Genomic DNA, 19,039 nt, shown 5'->3' on the forward strand with positions numbered 1-19,039 from the left:
GTTATGTTTGTGAGATGATATATCCCTATTTAGATCCATCGCACACACTTTGGCTCCAGTTTATTCATTTATAGTATTTTATTTTGTGGAGGCATACTAATTTAACCAATTCATTTTCCTCTTGAAGGATATGCAGGTTATTCCCAATTTTCAGCTTCCTCAATTCCTTGGCTTTTCTTTTTTAAAAAAAATTTTTTAACATGTTTTTGTTTTGGTTTGGTTTGGTTTGTTTTGGTTTGGTTTGAGAGACAGAGACAGAGTGTGAGTAGCAGAAGGGTAGAGAGAGAGGGAGATACGGAATCCGAAGCAGGCTCCAGGTTCTGAGCTGTCAGAGCAGAGCCTGACACGGGGCTCGAACTCACAAGATCATGATCGGAGCTGAAGTCAGACACTTAACTGACTGAGCCACCCAGGCGCCCCCTCAATTCCTCGTCAAGAGGTAAAATCATTCTCAACAAATAAGATCAATGTGACTATAGCACGATTGGAAAGAAAATGTTTGCCTTTTTAAGAGAACATGGTGTTTTAAGCAGTTTAGTGTATGCTTTTTTATATGAAAAGTATCATTGTATGCCCGGAAAGCAACACTATCTAAGATAACATTTTATAGGGAAATGTATATATTCATCTCGTTAATTTATTAAAATCGTTCTACACAAAACATGGTTAGCCTGATTTCAAATGTAGAATTTATTTGAAATACAATTTGCTTTTTTGTTAAATGCCCTGTATGTATACTTATAATTAGTTTAGAGGGCCTTATACAAAAATGTACTCTATACAGTGCCCCGTCCGTGGACAACCTAATTTATTCTATTGCCTTTAGCCAACACACATGGAAGAAAACTCTCAAAACTACCCCTTCAGCCATGATTTCTCTCTCAGGCACAAATTTCATGGGACTTCCAGCATGAAATATCACCTCTGCACTACACATCACACCCGCCATGAAAACACGGCTTCCATGTCCCACTTCCTGCAACCAAATCACAATCTCTCCTGCGATCTCGCAGTTTCCTTGGTGATTATGTTCCTCCTTTGTTCTAAATCCTTCAGTAGTTCTGGTTATGTGGGTTCTTTGCCAAAAGTCCAAGCCCTGGGCCCAGCCTTAACCCATCTCTCTGACTTTATCATGCCCCTTACCTACCTTCATGAAACCAACAGTCAATTGCCAGGCTAGTACTTGGCACATGATAGATGCTTAAAAAATATTTTTTTAAATGAACAAATGACAAATTCTACCAAACTGAGCCATTTAACGTTCATTAGATGCACTTCCTATCTCTTGTTCTAGAAATGTTTTCTCCGACGTTTGTATTGGACGAAACCACATGTATATATTTCATGGCTTATATTTTCCAGTTTTGACAATTACATCTTTGTGTCCAAGTAACTGAGACTACTCATGGGGTTCTGATCTCCAGCTAGTCCCAGACAAAGAGACATTTCTTCCTGTCTGGGTTTGTATTTTATTTTTCCTGAGTGAAATTATCTAAATGAACTAAAATATCTCATCTAATGCCTCAGCGGTACTTCGCACAAACTGCTGTGGTACAAAGCAAAGTGTAAATATTTGGAGATAACATTTATTCTGCCAGCTTTTATTCAGTGTGTACATTGTGCCATATATATGCATATGTATATATAGAGAGAGAGTATATGTATATATAGATAGATATGTACATATATAGATATATATGTATATATATAGATACATATGTATATATATAGATATAGATACATATGTATGTATATAGATACATTCATGCATATATGCACATACATACCTATACATATATATACACACATGCATGCATATATATACATATATATGTATATGTATGTATATATAGATAGATAGATAGATAGATAGATATGTATCTCTATATATAGATACACAGAGGAAGTAGATAGGAAGCCCTCCTTTGGTAAATAATCGAGTGGCATAAAATGTTAAACATTTTATGATTGAGTATGTGCAAGGTATGGCAGGCTTCTAAAGGAGGGAGTGGTCAAGGAAGGGAGATGGAAGGGGTTCACAGTGGAGATGTGGGAAGTGGGTTTGAGAGATGAACAGAATATAAAAGTGTCACGGGAGAAAGGCCACTGTTGCCTGTGGGAAAAGATTGCACAGTAGCTCATAGGGGAAAACACTTGCAGATTCTGGTGCTTGCGTTCAAGATGGATGGAATTTGAGGTACAAGGAAATCATAGCAAGAGTTAGGGCAGCCAGGCCCGGAACACAGAAGGCCTCATATGTCATACTCAGCGATATGGACCTTTCCTGTAGGCATCACAGTTGACATGCTCGACCTTATGCTTCTAAAAATTAAGCTCTGGTAGCAGTATGGAGACCTGACTGGCAGAGAGGACAACCTGAAACAAAATCGTAAGGATGCTATTCCAGTAATCGAGGAGCAGAACTGAGCTGTGGGAATAAAATGGCAGTAAGAGAGACAGTATGGAGACAGAACCTCCAGGTTTTCAGTGAGAGAGTGGTAGGGTCCAGGTTCTCTCTTGGCTGCTGGATGGATAACAGCACCCTTTTTCAAGGTGAGGAATATCACTGGAAGGACAGATTTTGGAATAAAGATAGCATTTAGTTTTAAAAGCTGTAGAAGTGGAGCTATCTGGTATGAAAATGGGTATCTGTTTGTGTGTCTCAGGGGACATGTTAGGACTGAGTATGTAGATTTGTAAGTCATCATGTTGGTGCCGACCGGAGCCTGGGGAATAGATACATCATCCAGGTCTACCATGTGGAGTTAAAAGAGAAATAAGTGAAGAGTACAACCTTGCAGACTCATCAATATTTGAGCAGAAAAGAAGAGTCTGGTGGGCACAACCCACCCCGTGTTTCTGAGTGGGATTTCCCAGCAGTGTGAGATTTCAAGAACATCCATGGGTAGGTGGGTAACTGGAAAAGAGAGGCGAGAACACCGAGTAGATTTGAGGGCAGCAAGAGCTGATCTTGCTTGTCAAGTGCAGCGCAGAGGTGGAGTAGGATAAGAATTAGAATGGGTCGTTTGGGCCTTATAGCTGGGAGATCACTGGTGACCCTCGACAGGGCGTTTTCTGAGCAGTGTGGGGAAAGGAGCCTGTTGCACTAGGTGGAAGACAGGTGCCGGACTATCCGAGCAAGGACAGGTGCAGTGAGGGGTGGCTGTACTCACCAGACAGCTTGGAACAGAAGTGCTCTGCCCCTAGGTGAGAAGTTGAGCCAGTCATTTAACCTTTCCCCTTGTTGGCTTCCAGTCTGTAAGATGAGGAGGACTGGACTATTTCTAGTTATCTTCCAGCTGCATAATTTCAATGACTTACGGAGTCAATGGATGGATGGTTGGACAATTGGATGTGAGAAGGGACTGAGATGCCACTGAATTCTAAACTCATTTGAGACCTATTAAAAATCGAATTTGTAAGGATTAGCTACGCATTAGGGTAGTTTCCAAAGTATCTATTAATTTCAACCAAAAATCTAGACCAATAAGCAGACGGTAACCCAACATTTCCTAAGACCTGTTCCACGAACACCAGCTCAGTAAAATGTAATAGGTATTAGATAAAACTTTTAAGAAATGATTTTTGGTCAAATAAATTTGGGAAACAGAGTCTTAACTAAATCAATTTTTTTTCTTCCAAGGTTTTATTTAAATTCAAGTTAGTTAACATATAGTGTAGTATTGATTTCAGGAATACAATGGAATATTACTCAGCCATCAAAAATAATGAAGTCTTTCCATTTGCAACCATGTAGATGGAACTAGAATGTATTATGCTCATTTGAAATAAGTCAGTCAAAGAAAGACGAATACACTATGATTTCACTGATATGTGGAATTTAAGAAACAAAACAGATGAACATAGAGGAAGGGAAGGAAAAATAAAATAAGATAAAAACAGAGAAGGAGGTAAACTCAAATTTCTTGTTTTGCTACATAACTTATCAAGTTCTCTACTATAGTAATATGCACTGTGATTTTCTGACACTTATTTGACCACTTTGTTTTCTTTTATTTCATCTTATTATATTCAATTCACAGCATTTCTGGAGACTAACATTCTGGTTAGCGTACTTTAGTAGACACTGGTCCACTACATTGTCCAAACAATGAAGAAGGAAACTTGATTGATGAGACGATCCCCAGATGACATATCAATTAGACTGTGACCTGTTCGTTGTACATGCTCTTCAGATTCTTCAGAAGTTTCATTGTTTCATCAACGGCTGTATGAGATCCCCAAATGACATATCAATTAGACTGTGACCTGTTCGTTGTACATGCTCTTCAGATTCTTCAGAAGTTTCATTGTTTCATCAACGGCTGTATGAATGCACTGCTTTGTTAACTCAGCAAGCCAAGAGTAGTAGTTAATAGGTTAGCACCTCTGTGGCTGAATGATTTCATTGCAAATCGGGATCACAGCCCAATCCTGGATCCAGTAGCTGAATTCTATCACAGTGAGTGGAGTGATTGCTTTTGCAAACAGCATTCATCTCCTCCCGTGATGTATGTATGCTATGAAATGTGTCTTCGGGGACCAAGAAACACAAAGCTGAGACTGTTGCCTCAAAGTGACTGCAGACTGGGAACTTAATGCAGTCCACAGGTGGGAAAGGCATAAGGCTCTGCTCTGGCTTCCCAGTCTCTGTGCTGTGAGGCAAGAAGCAGCTGAGGCCAGACCTAGAATCCTTGTTACCTTTCCTTTAAGAATTCTTTTCCTCTCAACTCCGCTTGGTTGGTGCTCTTCATAAAATGCCACAGTCAACGTGTTTCCCAGGAAAGAGCTATAATAATCTATTCCCCCAAGCCCCCCTGATTAGGACTGGTGGGTCTCTGGAACTTAGCCCTGCACAGCACCAAACAGCCCCTGGAGCCTGGCCTTGTTTCCTGGTCTCTCCCCTGGACCCCTTCTTTCTCCTTCTTTCTTTTTATTCTTATTTTTGTTTGCACTGTCTGATCACTTTTAAAGTATACAACAAACCTCTCCCTTTTTCCTGAGATAAAATCAATCATTAGATCTCATGCTGTATGTTTCATTTGGGGTGAAGTTTTCTTAATTAAATCCTCTTACCCTTCCCCCAAATGAAAGGGATTTGCCATTTTTAAATACCTCTGCCACAATCATGTCTGTTTCATTTATGGAGGTAAGAGATCTCTTAACTACTCGTGCTTCTCTATTCAGAAGGGTTTAGAGCCATGTATAAAAAAAAAGAAGCTTATGTGGGGCATGCCCTATTCCGGACCATTCTTTAAAAAGAAGATGTGAGGATTTTTTTTTTTTTTTTTGTCCTGGAAGATCCTAGATGGGAAGATTCTTTAGGTAATTAACACTTAACTTTTACATATGCTATAGTGACAAATAAATGGAAACATTCTAAATGTACAGCAGTAGTGGAATAGTTAAATGCTGTCAGATCATGAGCATGGTGATGTTTAAAAATAATCAGAGAGTTGATGGGTGCCTGGGTGGATCAGTCGTTTAAGCGTCCGACTTCGGCTCAGGTCATGATCTCGCGGTCCGTGAGGTCAAGCGCCGTGTCGGTCTCTGTGCTGACAGCTTGGAGCCTGGAGCCTGTTTCAGGTTCTCTGTCTCCCTCTCTCTCTGACCCTCCCCCCGTTCATGCTCTGTCTCTCTCTGTGTCAAAAATAAATAAATGTTAAAAAAAATTTTTTTTAAATAATCAATGAGTTGCAAAACTATTAATGATCTATTACAGGAGCTAATCATTTTCAAAACATAGTATGAGCTTAGTGTTGTAAACCGTCACTATGTATGTCTAGAAACAGAGGAAAACTGGAAGGAAAAGCCACGCAGATATACATGCGAGAACCCAGTAGTTGAGAACATAAAATCTGGTCCTAAAGGGAGCTTGAGTATACTTCTGTTCTCTCTCTATCTGTGTTGACTTGAGAGAAGTATGTTTACCTTTTGGAGACTTAGTTGTTGTTGTTTTCATATGTAAAAGGAGGATAAATAATAATACCTATCTCTATATGGTGGTTGGTTGGATGAAATACTATATACCAAGCTCTTAATACAGAGCAATTGCTCAGTTGTAGTAGATATTATTAACAATGCTTTCATTTACCAAAATGTTAACAACGGTCATTTCTAGGCAATGGGGGTCTTGCTTTTTATTATATTTTATGTTTTTTTTTTTTTAATGTCTCTTTTTGAGACAGAGAGAAACAGAGCATGAGTGGGGGAGGGGCAGAGAGAGAGGGAGACACAGAATCCGAAGCAGGCTCCAGGGTCTGAGCTGTCAGCACAGAGCCTGATGTGGGGCTCGAACTCATGAACCATGAGATCATGATCTGAGCCAAAGTCAGACACTTAACCAACTGAGCCACGCAGGCGCCCCCCATTTTATGTTTTTATCAAAATATATAATGTATACAATATAAATGAATAGAGTATGTATTTGATCACGTGCTTAGTTCCTAAACGAGTTTATCTCTGATAAACATTGAATCACTTTCATTTGACTTCTATAAAGAAGGCAAAGAGTAGTATCCCTTTGGCATGGAGAAGGAATGCATTGGCCATGGGAAACCCCCCAGTGAATACAGTTTGTTAGTGTCAGGCTTTACACTTGAACTCAAATCTTCCAATTCTAAGTTCACTGTCCATTCTCCAAGGTTGGAGGAAGAAACATATTAGATCTACCTTTCTTGGAACAGTATGGAAAACAAAATCAACTAAGTATTCAAAATAATGAAGAGGTCCTGCATTCAAGGACTGCTTTAACATTTTCTCTTTTTTTCTCTAGCTTTGATTTACGTCTAAGGTAAACTATCTCCCAGCTGCTAGTATGTGCTTCAGCTAGATTGCAGACACCTGTATCTGTGCTGCACATGTGGCTTATTTAATAACAATATGGATCATTAGCATGTTTTAGGAGTGAGAATTGGGTTAGGATCCTTTATAGTATTTCAGAAACTCCAGTGAAATCGTGGAACATTCCTGAATCTTAGTACATTATATAAGATTCTGAGATGGAGGGAAAGCTTTCCAGTCCCTTCTAGGCAGAAACTGAGGATCCCTTTTTAAAAACTCATTAAGAAGATTCAGAAATACTTTAAGATAGTGTAACCATAGAAATAGAAAAACAACTAAATTTCCTCCCTCTTTTTTTTTTTTCCCTCCGTAGCTTAAAGGGAGCTGATGCCGGCAATGGGATCAGAGTGTTTGTGCCTGATATCGGGATGTTCATTGCTAGTCTGACCATCTGGCTCGTCTGCAGGAACATCGTTCAGAAACCCGTGACCGAAGAAGGAGCACAGTATAACTCGGAGTTTGAAAATGAAGAATTGGTAAATCTGACGTCCTGCATCCCTCTTCCTTCTTTGATTTCTGAGAGCCTTGACCCTTAATAAGTTGTGGAGAAGTGAAATGTGCATAGCACTTAGGCTCTGCAAAGCCTGGCTTAAATGTTCACAGTTACTTTGCACAACCCTCCCTCCCCCGGTGTAGTTCTGATGGGTAGGCAGTCTCCTCCACACCTTGGCCACCAGGAGACAGTTCAAGGAGTGTGAACACTGCCATTCATGAGGCATTCACCCCAACCCAGTGTTCTTTTTACTCTCATCTAATATTATCTCTGATGGTTAACCTTTTAAAGTCATTATATTGTGGCCCGTTGTCTAGATACCTTAGTCAATACAAAATATTTAGAGAAGTAGCACCTGGTAGTTTTAGGAGAAAAAAGTAATTCCTTCCTGAAGGGAAGCTTTCTGGTCTGTGTACTTTGCTCTTCAGAGAAGAATTGTGTTCAGAGCATGCTTTGATCATTATTTTAAAGCAATCCGGGGCGGGGGGTGGGGGAGGAATACACACACACACACACACACCCCTTTGGAAAAGTATAAGAATTGGAAAAAGGTAAAAATAATGAGGAAAATGTATGTTAATTTTTATCTATGTGTTTTAGTAGAAAGAGTTTCAGGAGGAGCAGGGAGCACATCAGATCTCACTCCGTGTATGAGAGCAAGTTGGACAGCTCGTCACTGTCCCCAGATCTGTTTCAGAATGTTGCTCTGTTCTAACACTGTACTTTGTTATGTGAGTTTCAGTGACGTTGATTTAAAAAGTAATTGATTTGGTAATTGAAAGATGAAATTTGCAAAGGAAAAAATATTGAAAAGACTTACTCTGGACATTTGACACGAGAGACACAACTAGCAAATGTTTTTACTCAGAAGTTCGGCAAGAACTTTCACCTGCAAAACTGGGGTGAATTGAAATCAGTTATTTTGAGAATGGTAATCACAAGGGCATCAGGGAAGACAATTCTCAGTTATAGCAAATGACTTACTTATGTGCCTCAAAAATAGGTAGCAAATTGCCGTGTATGGTTATTAAAAAAAACAATAAAGAAAGCGAAGATATAATTCAATAAATCCATACAGACTAGAAATGATATTACTACCTAAAATCATTATGGGTAAAAAATAAATGATCACATTGTATATCAATATTCTGCTTTTTTAAAGGCAGACGTTAACAAGTACTTGGTGTAAAAAGCAATTATAGCAAGATAGCAACTAACCTTATCTTTCATTTATGTGTACAAACTCTGTAGGACTTATCAGTGTCTTAAAAACGGGTAAAACTATGAAAGTGCCTTTTCTTCTTGTTGGCTTCACAATTTTAAAGCAGAACAAATTTTAATTTCTACTTTTACATTTGAATTTTATTTATAATAGTTACAGTTTTGAAAATAATCTGGCTTTGATAATTACTGCCCAAAATTGTCCAAGTTTGGTGAAAGTAAACCCAGGAACTTGAGCTCTCCAGGCTTAGGATTTTTCATTACTATTATTTATAAAAGCAAGACTGGTTTTCCGTTATCCTCATATTACGGATAGAGGGTAAAGGATGCTTATTGCAAATTGAGTGGACTCAGAAGGCAGACTTGGAAGCTACCTAACAGTGTTAGTGTGATGTCGAGAAATGTGTTTATTCTCTTTCTTCTGCAAAATGAGGATGATCATAATCCTACATCATAGAGTTGCTGCAACCACTAAATGAAATGTCAAATAAAACACGCCTAGGGCAGCGGCTGCTCATTGGGCTGCTTAATAAGATGCTACTTGCTCTCCGCATCCTGCTCTTCTCCAATTGGAAAGTTACTGGAGCAATTTCAAATTCCGAGTCCTCTTAGAATGATAGAAAGTTAAGCTGGGCGGTGTGTTTGAGGCCAACCTACTCAGTATGAGTCTCTTATTCGTCACTGAGCCATAAATGAATCACAAAGCTTCTTAGGAAAAGAACTTCTGTCACCGAGGACAAACGCTCTTTTGCCATAGGACTAAGAAAGCCTACACTGACTGATGGAAGGTCATGGATATCAGGTTATGGTTGAGGTCACACATCTGGTGAAGAAGAGAACACAAAACCATCACATGGATTAATTCTAAAATCATGTTTCCTTCCTGATTTCTCACAGCTCTCAAAGATACACTCAGGACACCTCTCTCCTGTTTAAAATTTGTTTAAATATCTGTACTCCCTATATTATCAATCACATTATTTAAAAATTACAATAAATTGGGGCACCTGGGTGTCTCAGTCGGTTAAGCGTCCAACTTCGGCTCAGGTCATGATCTCACGTTCTGTGAGTTCGAGCCCCGCGTCGGGATCTGTGCTGACAGCTCAGAGCCTGGAGCCTGCTTCAGATTCTGTATGTCTGTCTCTCTCTGCCCCTCCCCTGTGCTCTCTCGCTCTCTCTCTCTCAAAAATAAATAATAAATATTAAAAAATTTAAAATAACAATAAATTGATAGACATTCTATATTACTTATTTGGGGATTTGAAAATACTAAATATTATTATGAGGTCGATTTCTTTCTCATTTACATTTGTTTTGGCCTCCTTTAGATATTAATTTCCATCCTCTTAGCACATTCCAGCCCACCAGGTGGCCAGGGAGAAGCAGGCTGGTGTGTGAATCTTCTGAGACGAATCCACAAGGAAATATTTCTAACATGTGAACAATCTTGCTCAAGTCTGAAAAGAATAGAAACACACGGCCAAAATAAGTAGGGAAGTTATTTTGTTTTGGAAGGTCCCAACATATTTCTTCCCTTTTATAAATCTTGACATTTGCACCAATGTTTGTTTTTTGAGGATCCTTTGAAAAAATAGTGCTGCAGGCATTTCTTCTCCTTTCATTTATCTCAATAGAGAAACGGCGAGATTAATCCATTGGTGCCTGAGAGACTTTTTTTCAAATCCAGCATTGTTTTAAACTAGCAACTAATCTCTGGAGAAGACTCCTGCGTCTTTCGTAACCTTCCTCGACTGGATAGTGAGGCTCAAGTTTGGTGTTTTAAAGGGCATCGCAAATCCCAGAATTCCCCCCAGAAATCCCCAGGGGAAGTCAGTGGGTGGGAGAACCTGTTTCGCTTTTGCATTGTACAGAGAACAGACCTCAGTAAGGGAGCCAACCCCTCAAGTACCAGGAAGGTTCTCTTTAACTGACACATCTGTGGGCTTGTTTACCTGTTCATTGTAACTCAGAAGCACATCTACAAATCGTAACTGGGAGAAAGATTCCTAATCTTAAATCTTAAAAAACAAACAAACAAAAAAGTTATGTTATGAAAATTAAATTGTGTAGAAAAGGGCTTCCTGCTCAAACACTTCGTAATTTCACCAAACTGCTATTATCTTGTGTATTTCTGTAAAACTAGCTCTTTCTATTTAATGAGATTTCAGGCTTTATTTTTTTGGGAAACAAATAGTATTTTAATATATTATGAAAACAAATTTATGATAAACTAAATGTTTATTCAAATAGGAATTTTAGTCATGACTTGGTCTGGTTAAATAGTCTGACAAATCAAATGTGAAGCATAAAAAAGAATATTTCAGGGGCACCTGTGTGGTTCAGTTGGTTGAACATCTGACTCTTGATTTCTGCTCAGGTCATGATCCCAGGGTCATGGGATCAAGCCTTGCACTGGGCTCCATGCAAGCGTGGAGACTGCTTGAGATTGTCTCTCTCTCTCTTCCTCTGCCCCTCTCTCCTGCTTGCGTGCTCTGTCTCTAAAACAGCTTTTTTTTTTTTCAACGTTTATTTTTGGGACAGAGAGAGACAGAGCATGAACGGGAGAGGGGCAGAGAGAGGGGGAGACACAGAATCGGAAACAGGCTCCAGGCTCTGAGCCGTCAGCCCAGAGCCCGACGCGGGGCTCGAACTCACGGACCGCGAGATCGTGACCTGAGCTGAAGTCGGACGCTTAACCGGCTGCGCCACCCAGGCGCCCCAAACAGCTTTTTTTTTAAATATAATTTAAAAAAAAAAAAGAATATTTCAGTGTAAGTCATCCGCCATCCGTTAAAAGTTTGGGGATTCAACATTTGGATCCTGCTAACGTTATCTGGAAATTCATTCTGAGCCTCAAAACCTGTGCCCTCCTTTCTAAAATCTAACGTGAACCAGGCTCCTGTGGCATCCACATTCTGGCACATAAAATGACCAATGGGGCTATGCCTCAAGTTTCAGCTTTGAGGTTCAAGTTACTATTTTTTTTTTTTTTGGAAGAACAACAACAACCAAAAAGAATGAAAGAAACCCATCGTTTTGTTGTCACCTTCTCAATAAGCATTCAGCATCTCCCCTGAGATGTAGTCCAAAATCACTTGCTTTAAGTGATCAGATTTAAGACAGATCACTGTCTTTTCAGGTCTTTCCAGTGGCATTTGGAATGTTAGCAAGTGGGGACAACTGCTTCCCCCCGCCGAAATGCAGCACGCTTGGTCTGTCTTCTCTGGGTTAAACACATTTACAACTTGGGGGAACCTTGATGGTGGTGATTTTAGATGCCATTCATTTAAATAAAGAGAAAGTTTTTAACTGGAGGAAACCATTGGCCTGTTGTCTTCAGAAAGCTCCAGGAGAGCTCAGTATTACAGTCTGAGCAACAAAGTATCACAGGGACAAGTTAACTTCAGATCCCTGACTAAATTTACCCCCCACTGTCTTCCAGGCACATCTTCCTGGACACCAGGTGAGAGCATGAGGTCCCTCTCATCCTCTCCTCTGATAGAAACACACGTGGGGAGCATACCCATGTGACAGTCAGAGGCGTCCTCATCACATAGAAAGGCAGGGACATTCTATTATTGACAGTATGTTAATTGAGTGAACTTTGTCTAGACTGGACTTGACTATGTGACTGATAGTAAAAATAAAAGAAGAATCAGCAGTTAGGAAGAGAGCTCAAATATTTGTAAATTATTAAAATCAAATGATTTCAAATTAAATACATCTTCATTTCTCCCACCCATTTGTTCATTTGACAACATTTAACAGTGTGTGACTAATCTCTGCTTTTTTTAAAGAAATCAAAGCTTCAGGGGCACCTGGGTGGCTCAGTCCGTTAAGCATCCAACTTCGGCTTCGGTCATGGTCTCACGGTTTGTGGGTTCGAGCCACGCATCGGGCTCTGTGCTGACAGCTCAGAGCCTGGAGCCTGCTTCGGATTCTGTGTCTCCCTCTGTCTCCACCTCTGCCCTGCTCACACTCTGTCTCTCAGAAATAAATAAACATTAAAAAAAAAAATCAAAGCTTCAAGGTAGATTTTTACCCTTAAACAGTATGTCTTGATCAATGTTTTTAGAAATTCTCAGCATATTTTGTTCTGTGTTTGGAATATTTGATAGGTGATTTTGTGCATCTGAAGTGCAAACAACAGCAAAAGGGTCCCAAGGGAAACTCGCGTGGGGAAGTTGCAGGGCCTGGTGTCCCTCCAGTGAGGGCGTGCGGTCGGGCACACATGTGATGGGAGGAACCCACGTGCCCCACCCCTGCCACCTGCTCCTGCTTCAGAGGCTCCGCGTCACCCTCACTCCTTCCAGGGTGGTCATGCTCTCCATCCTTCTCTCAGCTGCAAATACCCCTGACATGGAGTTGTCATCAACTTGGTTTCACTGAACTGCCCAGGTTTCTTTTTTTTTCAATATATGAAGTTTATTGTCAAATTGGTTTCCATACAACACCCAGTGCTCATCCCAAAAGGTGCCCTCCTCAATACCCATCACCCACCCACCCCTCCCTCCCACCCCCTATCAACCCTCAGTTTGTTCTCAGTTTTTAAGAGTCTCTTATGCTTTGGCTCTCTCCCACTCTAACCTCTTTTTTTTTTCCTTCCCCTCCCCCATGGGTTTCTGTTAAGTTTCTCAGGATCCACATAAGAGTGAAACCATATGGTATCTGTCTTTCTCTGTCTGACTTATTTCACTTAGCATAACACTCTCCAGTTCCATCCATGTTGCTACAAAGGGCCATATTTCATTCTTTCTCATTGCCACGTAGTATTCCATTGTGTATATAAACCACAATTTCTTTATCCATTCATCAGTTGATGGACGTTTAGGCTCTTTCCATAATTTGACTATTGTTGAGAGTGCTGCTATAAACATTGGGGGTACAAGTGCCCCTATGCATCAGTACTCCTGGATCCCTTGGGTAAATTCCTAGCAGTGCTATTGCTGGGTCATAGGGTAGGTCTATTTTTAATTTTTTGAGGAACCTCCACACTGTTTTCCAGAGTGGATGCACCAATTTGCATTCCCACCAACAGTGCAAGAGGGTTCCTGTTTCTCCACATCCTCTCCAGCATCTATAGTCTCCTGATTTGTTCATTTTGGCCACGCTGACTGTGGTGATATCTGAGTGTGGTTTTGATTTGTATTTCCCTGATGAGGAGCGACGTTGAGCATCTTTTCAAACGTGCTGCCCAGGTTTCTTTCAAAGTGTTGGTGGTGTGTTTGAGGGCAGGAGCAAGACCTCCCAGCCCTGCCCCCACCAGCCTGCCTGCTGACTGCCCACCCAGTTAACAGGAGCACCGTTCACTGTCACTGGAGCCCCAAGCCCTGGTACGACACTGGGTCCCTTGGGCCGCTTATCCATTACCATCAAAAAGTCCCATGGGTCCTCCCTTCACATTGTGTCTAAACTGTTCACTTTTCTGTCTCTACTGCCACGATCCTTCTCCCACCTCTCAACTAGACCACTGAGTAACCTCCTACCAGACCACCTCACTTCCAGCTTCCGTTCTTACCCTACCCCACGGATACCACGCATAGCATCTGGATTATCCTTGTAAAATTATAAATCGAACCGTGTCACTTCCTTAGGTAAAACACGTCATTGGATTCCCATGAAAGGAGAACAAAATTCGGGTTCCTAACGCTGAGGGCTATGGCACTTCCTGCCTTTACATCCTCACCCTGTGCCCTGCCCCACTCCCATTCTGTGCTTTGCCCACACTGCCCCCCTCTCTGTGCCCAGCACCGGCCAGCTCTTTCCCTTCTGCCAGGCGATTCACTCCCTGCTCATTGCATGGCTGATTCCTCCTCCATCATCAGGCGAGCTCTTTCGCATAGAGGCCTTTGCTGACTAGCCTCCCAGATTATTCCCCATCTCTGTATCCACCTTGTTGTACCCATAATATTTATCATAATCTGTAATTATTCTGCATAATGCTTTTTTTGTTATTTACTTTCTGTCTCCCTCAGTAAACTGTAAGCTCTCTGAGGGAGAGGATCACATCCGTCTTGTTCTTTGTTGCCGCAAATCCTAAGTTAGCAAAGTGATCTGAAATTGTACACATGGTAATACTCAAATAGTTATCAAGTTAATTGGTTAAGCACTGGTTGATTAATATGGAGGCTTGCACAATGCAATCCAAAGTGTAAAACTAAAGGAACAAAGTGTAAAGTATCAGTCCTGGGTGAGGGTTGTTTGCAAAGAGCTGCTTCTCCCACAAACTATCAGAAAAATCCACACGCCTGTCTTGAGTGGTCTCTCCTTGCTGTGACTGCACAAAAGGATGTGTATTTATCCATGGGCATGCTTTTTTATTCAGTATATGCTATGTGCCAGGATGGGCAGAAGCTAATATCTAAGAGGGACTGTTCTTTAGCTTTTTTTCTTTGCTTTCCAAGACATTTGCTCTTTTTTTTCTACCATGTTTGCTTTCGGTATAACTGGTATTGGGCATTCCAAATCCCTGTGGTCAGTTGCAACACCCCTTTCCCTCTCAATGTTCTTAGGATCTTATAGTCAGATTTTAGAAACAGTCATATACACCTGGTTTATTTCCTCTGAGTGAGTGCAAACCTCTCTAGATCTTGCACAGTGCTCAGAGCAGAGCTCAGGGTCAGGAAAAGTTCTGAGAGGAGGGAGGAACAGGAAGGGAGGATGGAGAAGGAATACTGTGGATCCCAGGGCAGCTATAGCACTGTTCAGCCTTGTAAGGTTTTAATAACAAAAGCATGCATTTTATTTGCATCTTAGTCCATCAGAAGGAATTTTACAGAAGGAATTCTGAAAGATTCGGGAACCGGACGGATTGTGTGCCCTCAAAATGTTGCTTTGTTATCACTCCCTGAATTCTTTATTTCTAGAGGGAGCACCGGGTGTGTCCATTAGAAGAGCTAAACTCAGCTGCTTCTTATAAGAGAAAATGGGTGGTTCAGGGTCAGGAATAATCTCTACAGCCAAAGACAAACTGAGTAGATGATATCAGGTTGTGTGTGTGTGTGTGTGTGTGTGTGTGTGTGTGTGTGTGTATTTTAATACTGACTTAGTTTTACAGTGTTCCATTAAGTGATTTTTTTTAATAAACCTTAAAGAGGACTTGGCAGGTCCTTTTAAAGATACAAACCTTTAAAATAATGGTCAGTCCCATTTGGCTCCTCTCCATTTTTGTTCATTTCCCTTTCTAATGACGTTCAGGTGATTCTGAAAGACTGTGGCAATTTCTAACTTGGGGACTTGACCTGGGAAGTTTATGAAGGTTCCGATGCAAGGCGCATCCCAGACCTATGGAATCGAAGTGTCTGGGAGGCCGAGAAATGGGCATGGTGGCCCCAGGCTCCACTGCTCTCACAAGTTTGGAAAAATCACCTTTCTAGAACAAGGGTAGCAACGGAATGAAATATTTGCTTCATCTGCACGATGTTCTCACAGTAGGCTTGAGTAACATACATGACATCATAGAGACAAGATTCTCTCTGCTCACTTCACAGGCAGGGCTGTGCCTACAGCGTCTGTCTGTCTTCTGCAATGAGGCACCACACTTGCTTCTATCTTTCTTGGGCTCTTCTGTTGAGATGAGCCCATTCTGTAAAGATAAATTGTTAACTTTCAATAATAAACAATAAACAACTCGTGACACTTTAGAAAAATGTTCCCTTTGCCTCCCAGATCCTTGGCTCATTGTTTGTGACTTTGATACACCCCCATTGAAATGTTTTTAATAGCCTGCTTGTAGCCACAAAGAAGAAAGCAGATTCATCTAACGAGAAGTTCTGGGCTAACGCACAAAGGTTGCCTGAAACCGGAAGGAGGTCGCACAGATAAATTACTTCCATGTATTTTCCAATTAAAGGAGTCTGCCCAGCGTCTGAGTCCAACAAAATATCTGCAGTGTGATCTAGTCTGCCAAACATGGAATCAATTGATTGGGGGTTGCAGACGTAGCCTGTGCATGGATTCTAGATCGGCTGCTTCAAAATCATGTACGGCAGCTCTTTGATTGTACAGATTCCTGAGATTCACTCCCAGAATTTCTGATTTAGGAAGTTTGAGGTGAGGCTTGATACCCATCCCTTTAAGGGTTCTCAGGTGATCTCCAGGACTTACCCCAACCCAGGATGAATCATGGAGTGCTCAGAGCTAAAGAAAAATGGATGTTTGTGCTCCACCCTGAGGCAGTTCCCTGTCCCATTTGAGTGGAAGTGGCTGCTGACGCTGTGCTAAGTGTGGATGTGGCCGTGGTGGGAAGCAGCTGCGGGTTGAGAAGGGGGTGGTTGCTTGGTAAAAGCATGACCTTGCATGCATTTGGTCCCAGAGCAGCGAGAGCTTCCTCTCGTGAAATGAGAGGGTCTATCGTAATATGTGCTGGAACATTCGAAGTCAGGAACTTTCAGCAAAGGCAAGTTAAAGGATTTACATGTCTTCAAATAAGTTTTAGATGTTGACACGGGCGGTAATAATATGGAATATTTTATATGCCTTTCTGAACTGTAAAGGGTTCTCTTTGTCTTTAATTTCTAAGACAGCTCTGGAACCAGGGGGATTAAGTCTTCATTTACAGCTACTCCTTAAAGCCAGGACAAATTATGGCTCCCCCAAGCAAGGGTGCTTATTAGTAAATACGGTTAAGCGAGTGGATGCTGTTCCAGAGGATCGGTGTTTATACTTCAGCAGACGAATCATTTAGGAGGAGAAAGCCTGCCCATTAATAAGCAGACCTGCCATGACTAATGGCTGTTCTGGCCCCAGCCTGGACAGTGAGGGCTCACGGAGGCCAACCTGGCTCTCTTTCGGCCCTCTTTCAGCTTGGCAGGTTTAGAAAGCGTTTCCAACTGAGGTCCCCAGGGATTCCGGTACAAAAATGCTGAAAACCCTCCAGTACAGTGGTATGTTTATAAAAGTCACAGGGGCCCTGGTCCCACCCGAGAGAGGTCAAGGAAATGCATTTGTCTAACCTCACAAAGTCTTGACCAGAGAATCTTATTTGATTTAATCTATATCCGTAGCAGTTCTGCAATTGAATAACAAGTCATTTATTATGAAAGTTAGGAGTGTGTTTCTGACTGGGACCCAGGCAGCACTGGCTGTGTTCTCTCTCCATGTCTCCTTTTTCAAGTATGGTGACTGAAGGTTTTGGCCAAACTTTCTTCCTCAAGGAGGATTTTTATGGGTCGCCTTGTTGTGAGGGGGATATTAAGCAACACGTGCCCCATGAGTGCATGGTTTGTATATAGACAGCAGTGTGGGCCCCATATCAGCAGTCTCACTGGGCAGATCCCCATGGAAACTCTGCTTGGGGGAGCTGGAGTAGGTAGAAAGGCTTAGGAGATGGAGAGAGGATCACGTTCCATGTGTATTCCAAGGCCAAGAGTGTGGATTCTGGATTCTCCATATGCCTGCTTCCCAGGGTGCTTCTAGACAGAAATGAGGATAAGCCTGGAGAGACAGACTGGTTCTACTTGTGGTAGCATCTGAGGGGTAGTCAACCTCTGTATTCTCTCTAGGTAATCTCACCAGACCCCTGACTTTAAAACCATCTCTATGTCCCTGAACTTCAAATAGACCTCTCCAGTTTTCCACCTCCCTCCAGCATTCCAGATTCTTATCCTGGCTGCCCATATAACACCTCCAACAAGAATGCTTGAAGGGCATCTCAGAACTGAATTTCCCCCAACCCTCTCCGCCCCTGGTTATCCCTGTCTCCTCAATAATGACAGAAATACAGGAACTTTCTTTGCTTCTCCTCTGTCCCTCCACCCTCCACATCAAATTTACCAGCGAGTCCTGCTGACTTGACCTTTAAGACAAACTGCAAAGACATGAACCTCCCTTCAGCTCTGTGAGTTCCTGTCTCCTTGACCACAGCAATAGCCTCCTAGCTGCAGTCTGCCTTGGCATCACCATGTGAAACAGACCACATGAGAGCCCCCACTAGGTGGAGTGGTTGGTGATCAAACTCCCTTTAGAGTGAATTCAAGAGAAGTTAGGCATAGGGGAAGTGGTGCCATGTTTTTAGCCCAACTCTTGGGAGAGTCACTTTGAGAGGCAAATGTGGTTTGGAGGCCACGTGGGTTGGAATTGGTGAGGGGTATTTGTTTGTTGATGGGGAGATATGGGCGGAAGGGAGCAGGAGGTGACGCAGGGGAAAGAGAAGGACTGCCCTTCTCCCTGGTCTCCCAGGGCATACGACTCATCCACAGTCACAGGACAGGGAATCCAAGTGCCACTGCACAGGTTAGCTCTAGGTCTGTAGGCTGATGTGCTTGATGTGGTTTTGGAGTGGTGGTGGGGGTCCAGAGCCGACAGCCATGAAAGAGTTCTTGAGACACCTTTGGTGCAAAAAGGTGATTTTATTGAAGCAGTGGGACAGGACCTGTGGGTAGAAAGAGCTGCACTGGCGTTGTGAAGAGTGACTGATTATATACTACAGAATTGGGGGGCCAGGTAAGGAAAAAGGGAGGTTCCAAAAGGACTTTCATATGT

The 19,039-nt window shown here is 41.9% G+C and overlaps 1 protein-coding gene across 1 annotated transcript in view; it reads left to right on the forward strand.

Annotated features, from left to right (window-relative positions):
* PIEZO2 (piezo type mechanosensitive ion channel component 2) overlaps positions 1-19,039 on the forward strand; it is a 456,739-nt gene that overhangs the window by 253,624 nt on the left and 184,076 nt on the right. Inside the window, 1 exon segment of the mRNA XM_040479417.1 lies at positions 7,157-7,319. Within this exon segment, the coding sequence (XP_040335351.1) occupies positions 7,157-7,319 (163 nt within the window).

Source organism: Herpailurus yagouaroundi, unplaced genomic scaffold (assembly GCF_014898765.1).
Source record: "Herpailurus yagouaroundi ecotype Mexico unplaced genomic scaffold, PumYag 142, whole genome shotgun sequence".
Classification (NCBI taxonomy): domain Eukaryota; kingdom Metazoa; phylum Chordata; class Mammalia; order Carnivora; family Felidae; genus Herpailurus; species Herpailurus yagouaroundi.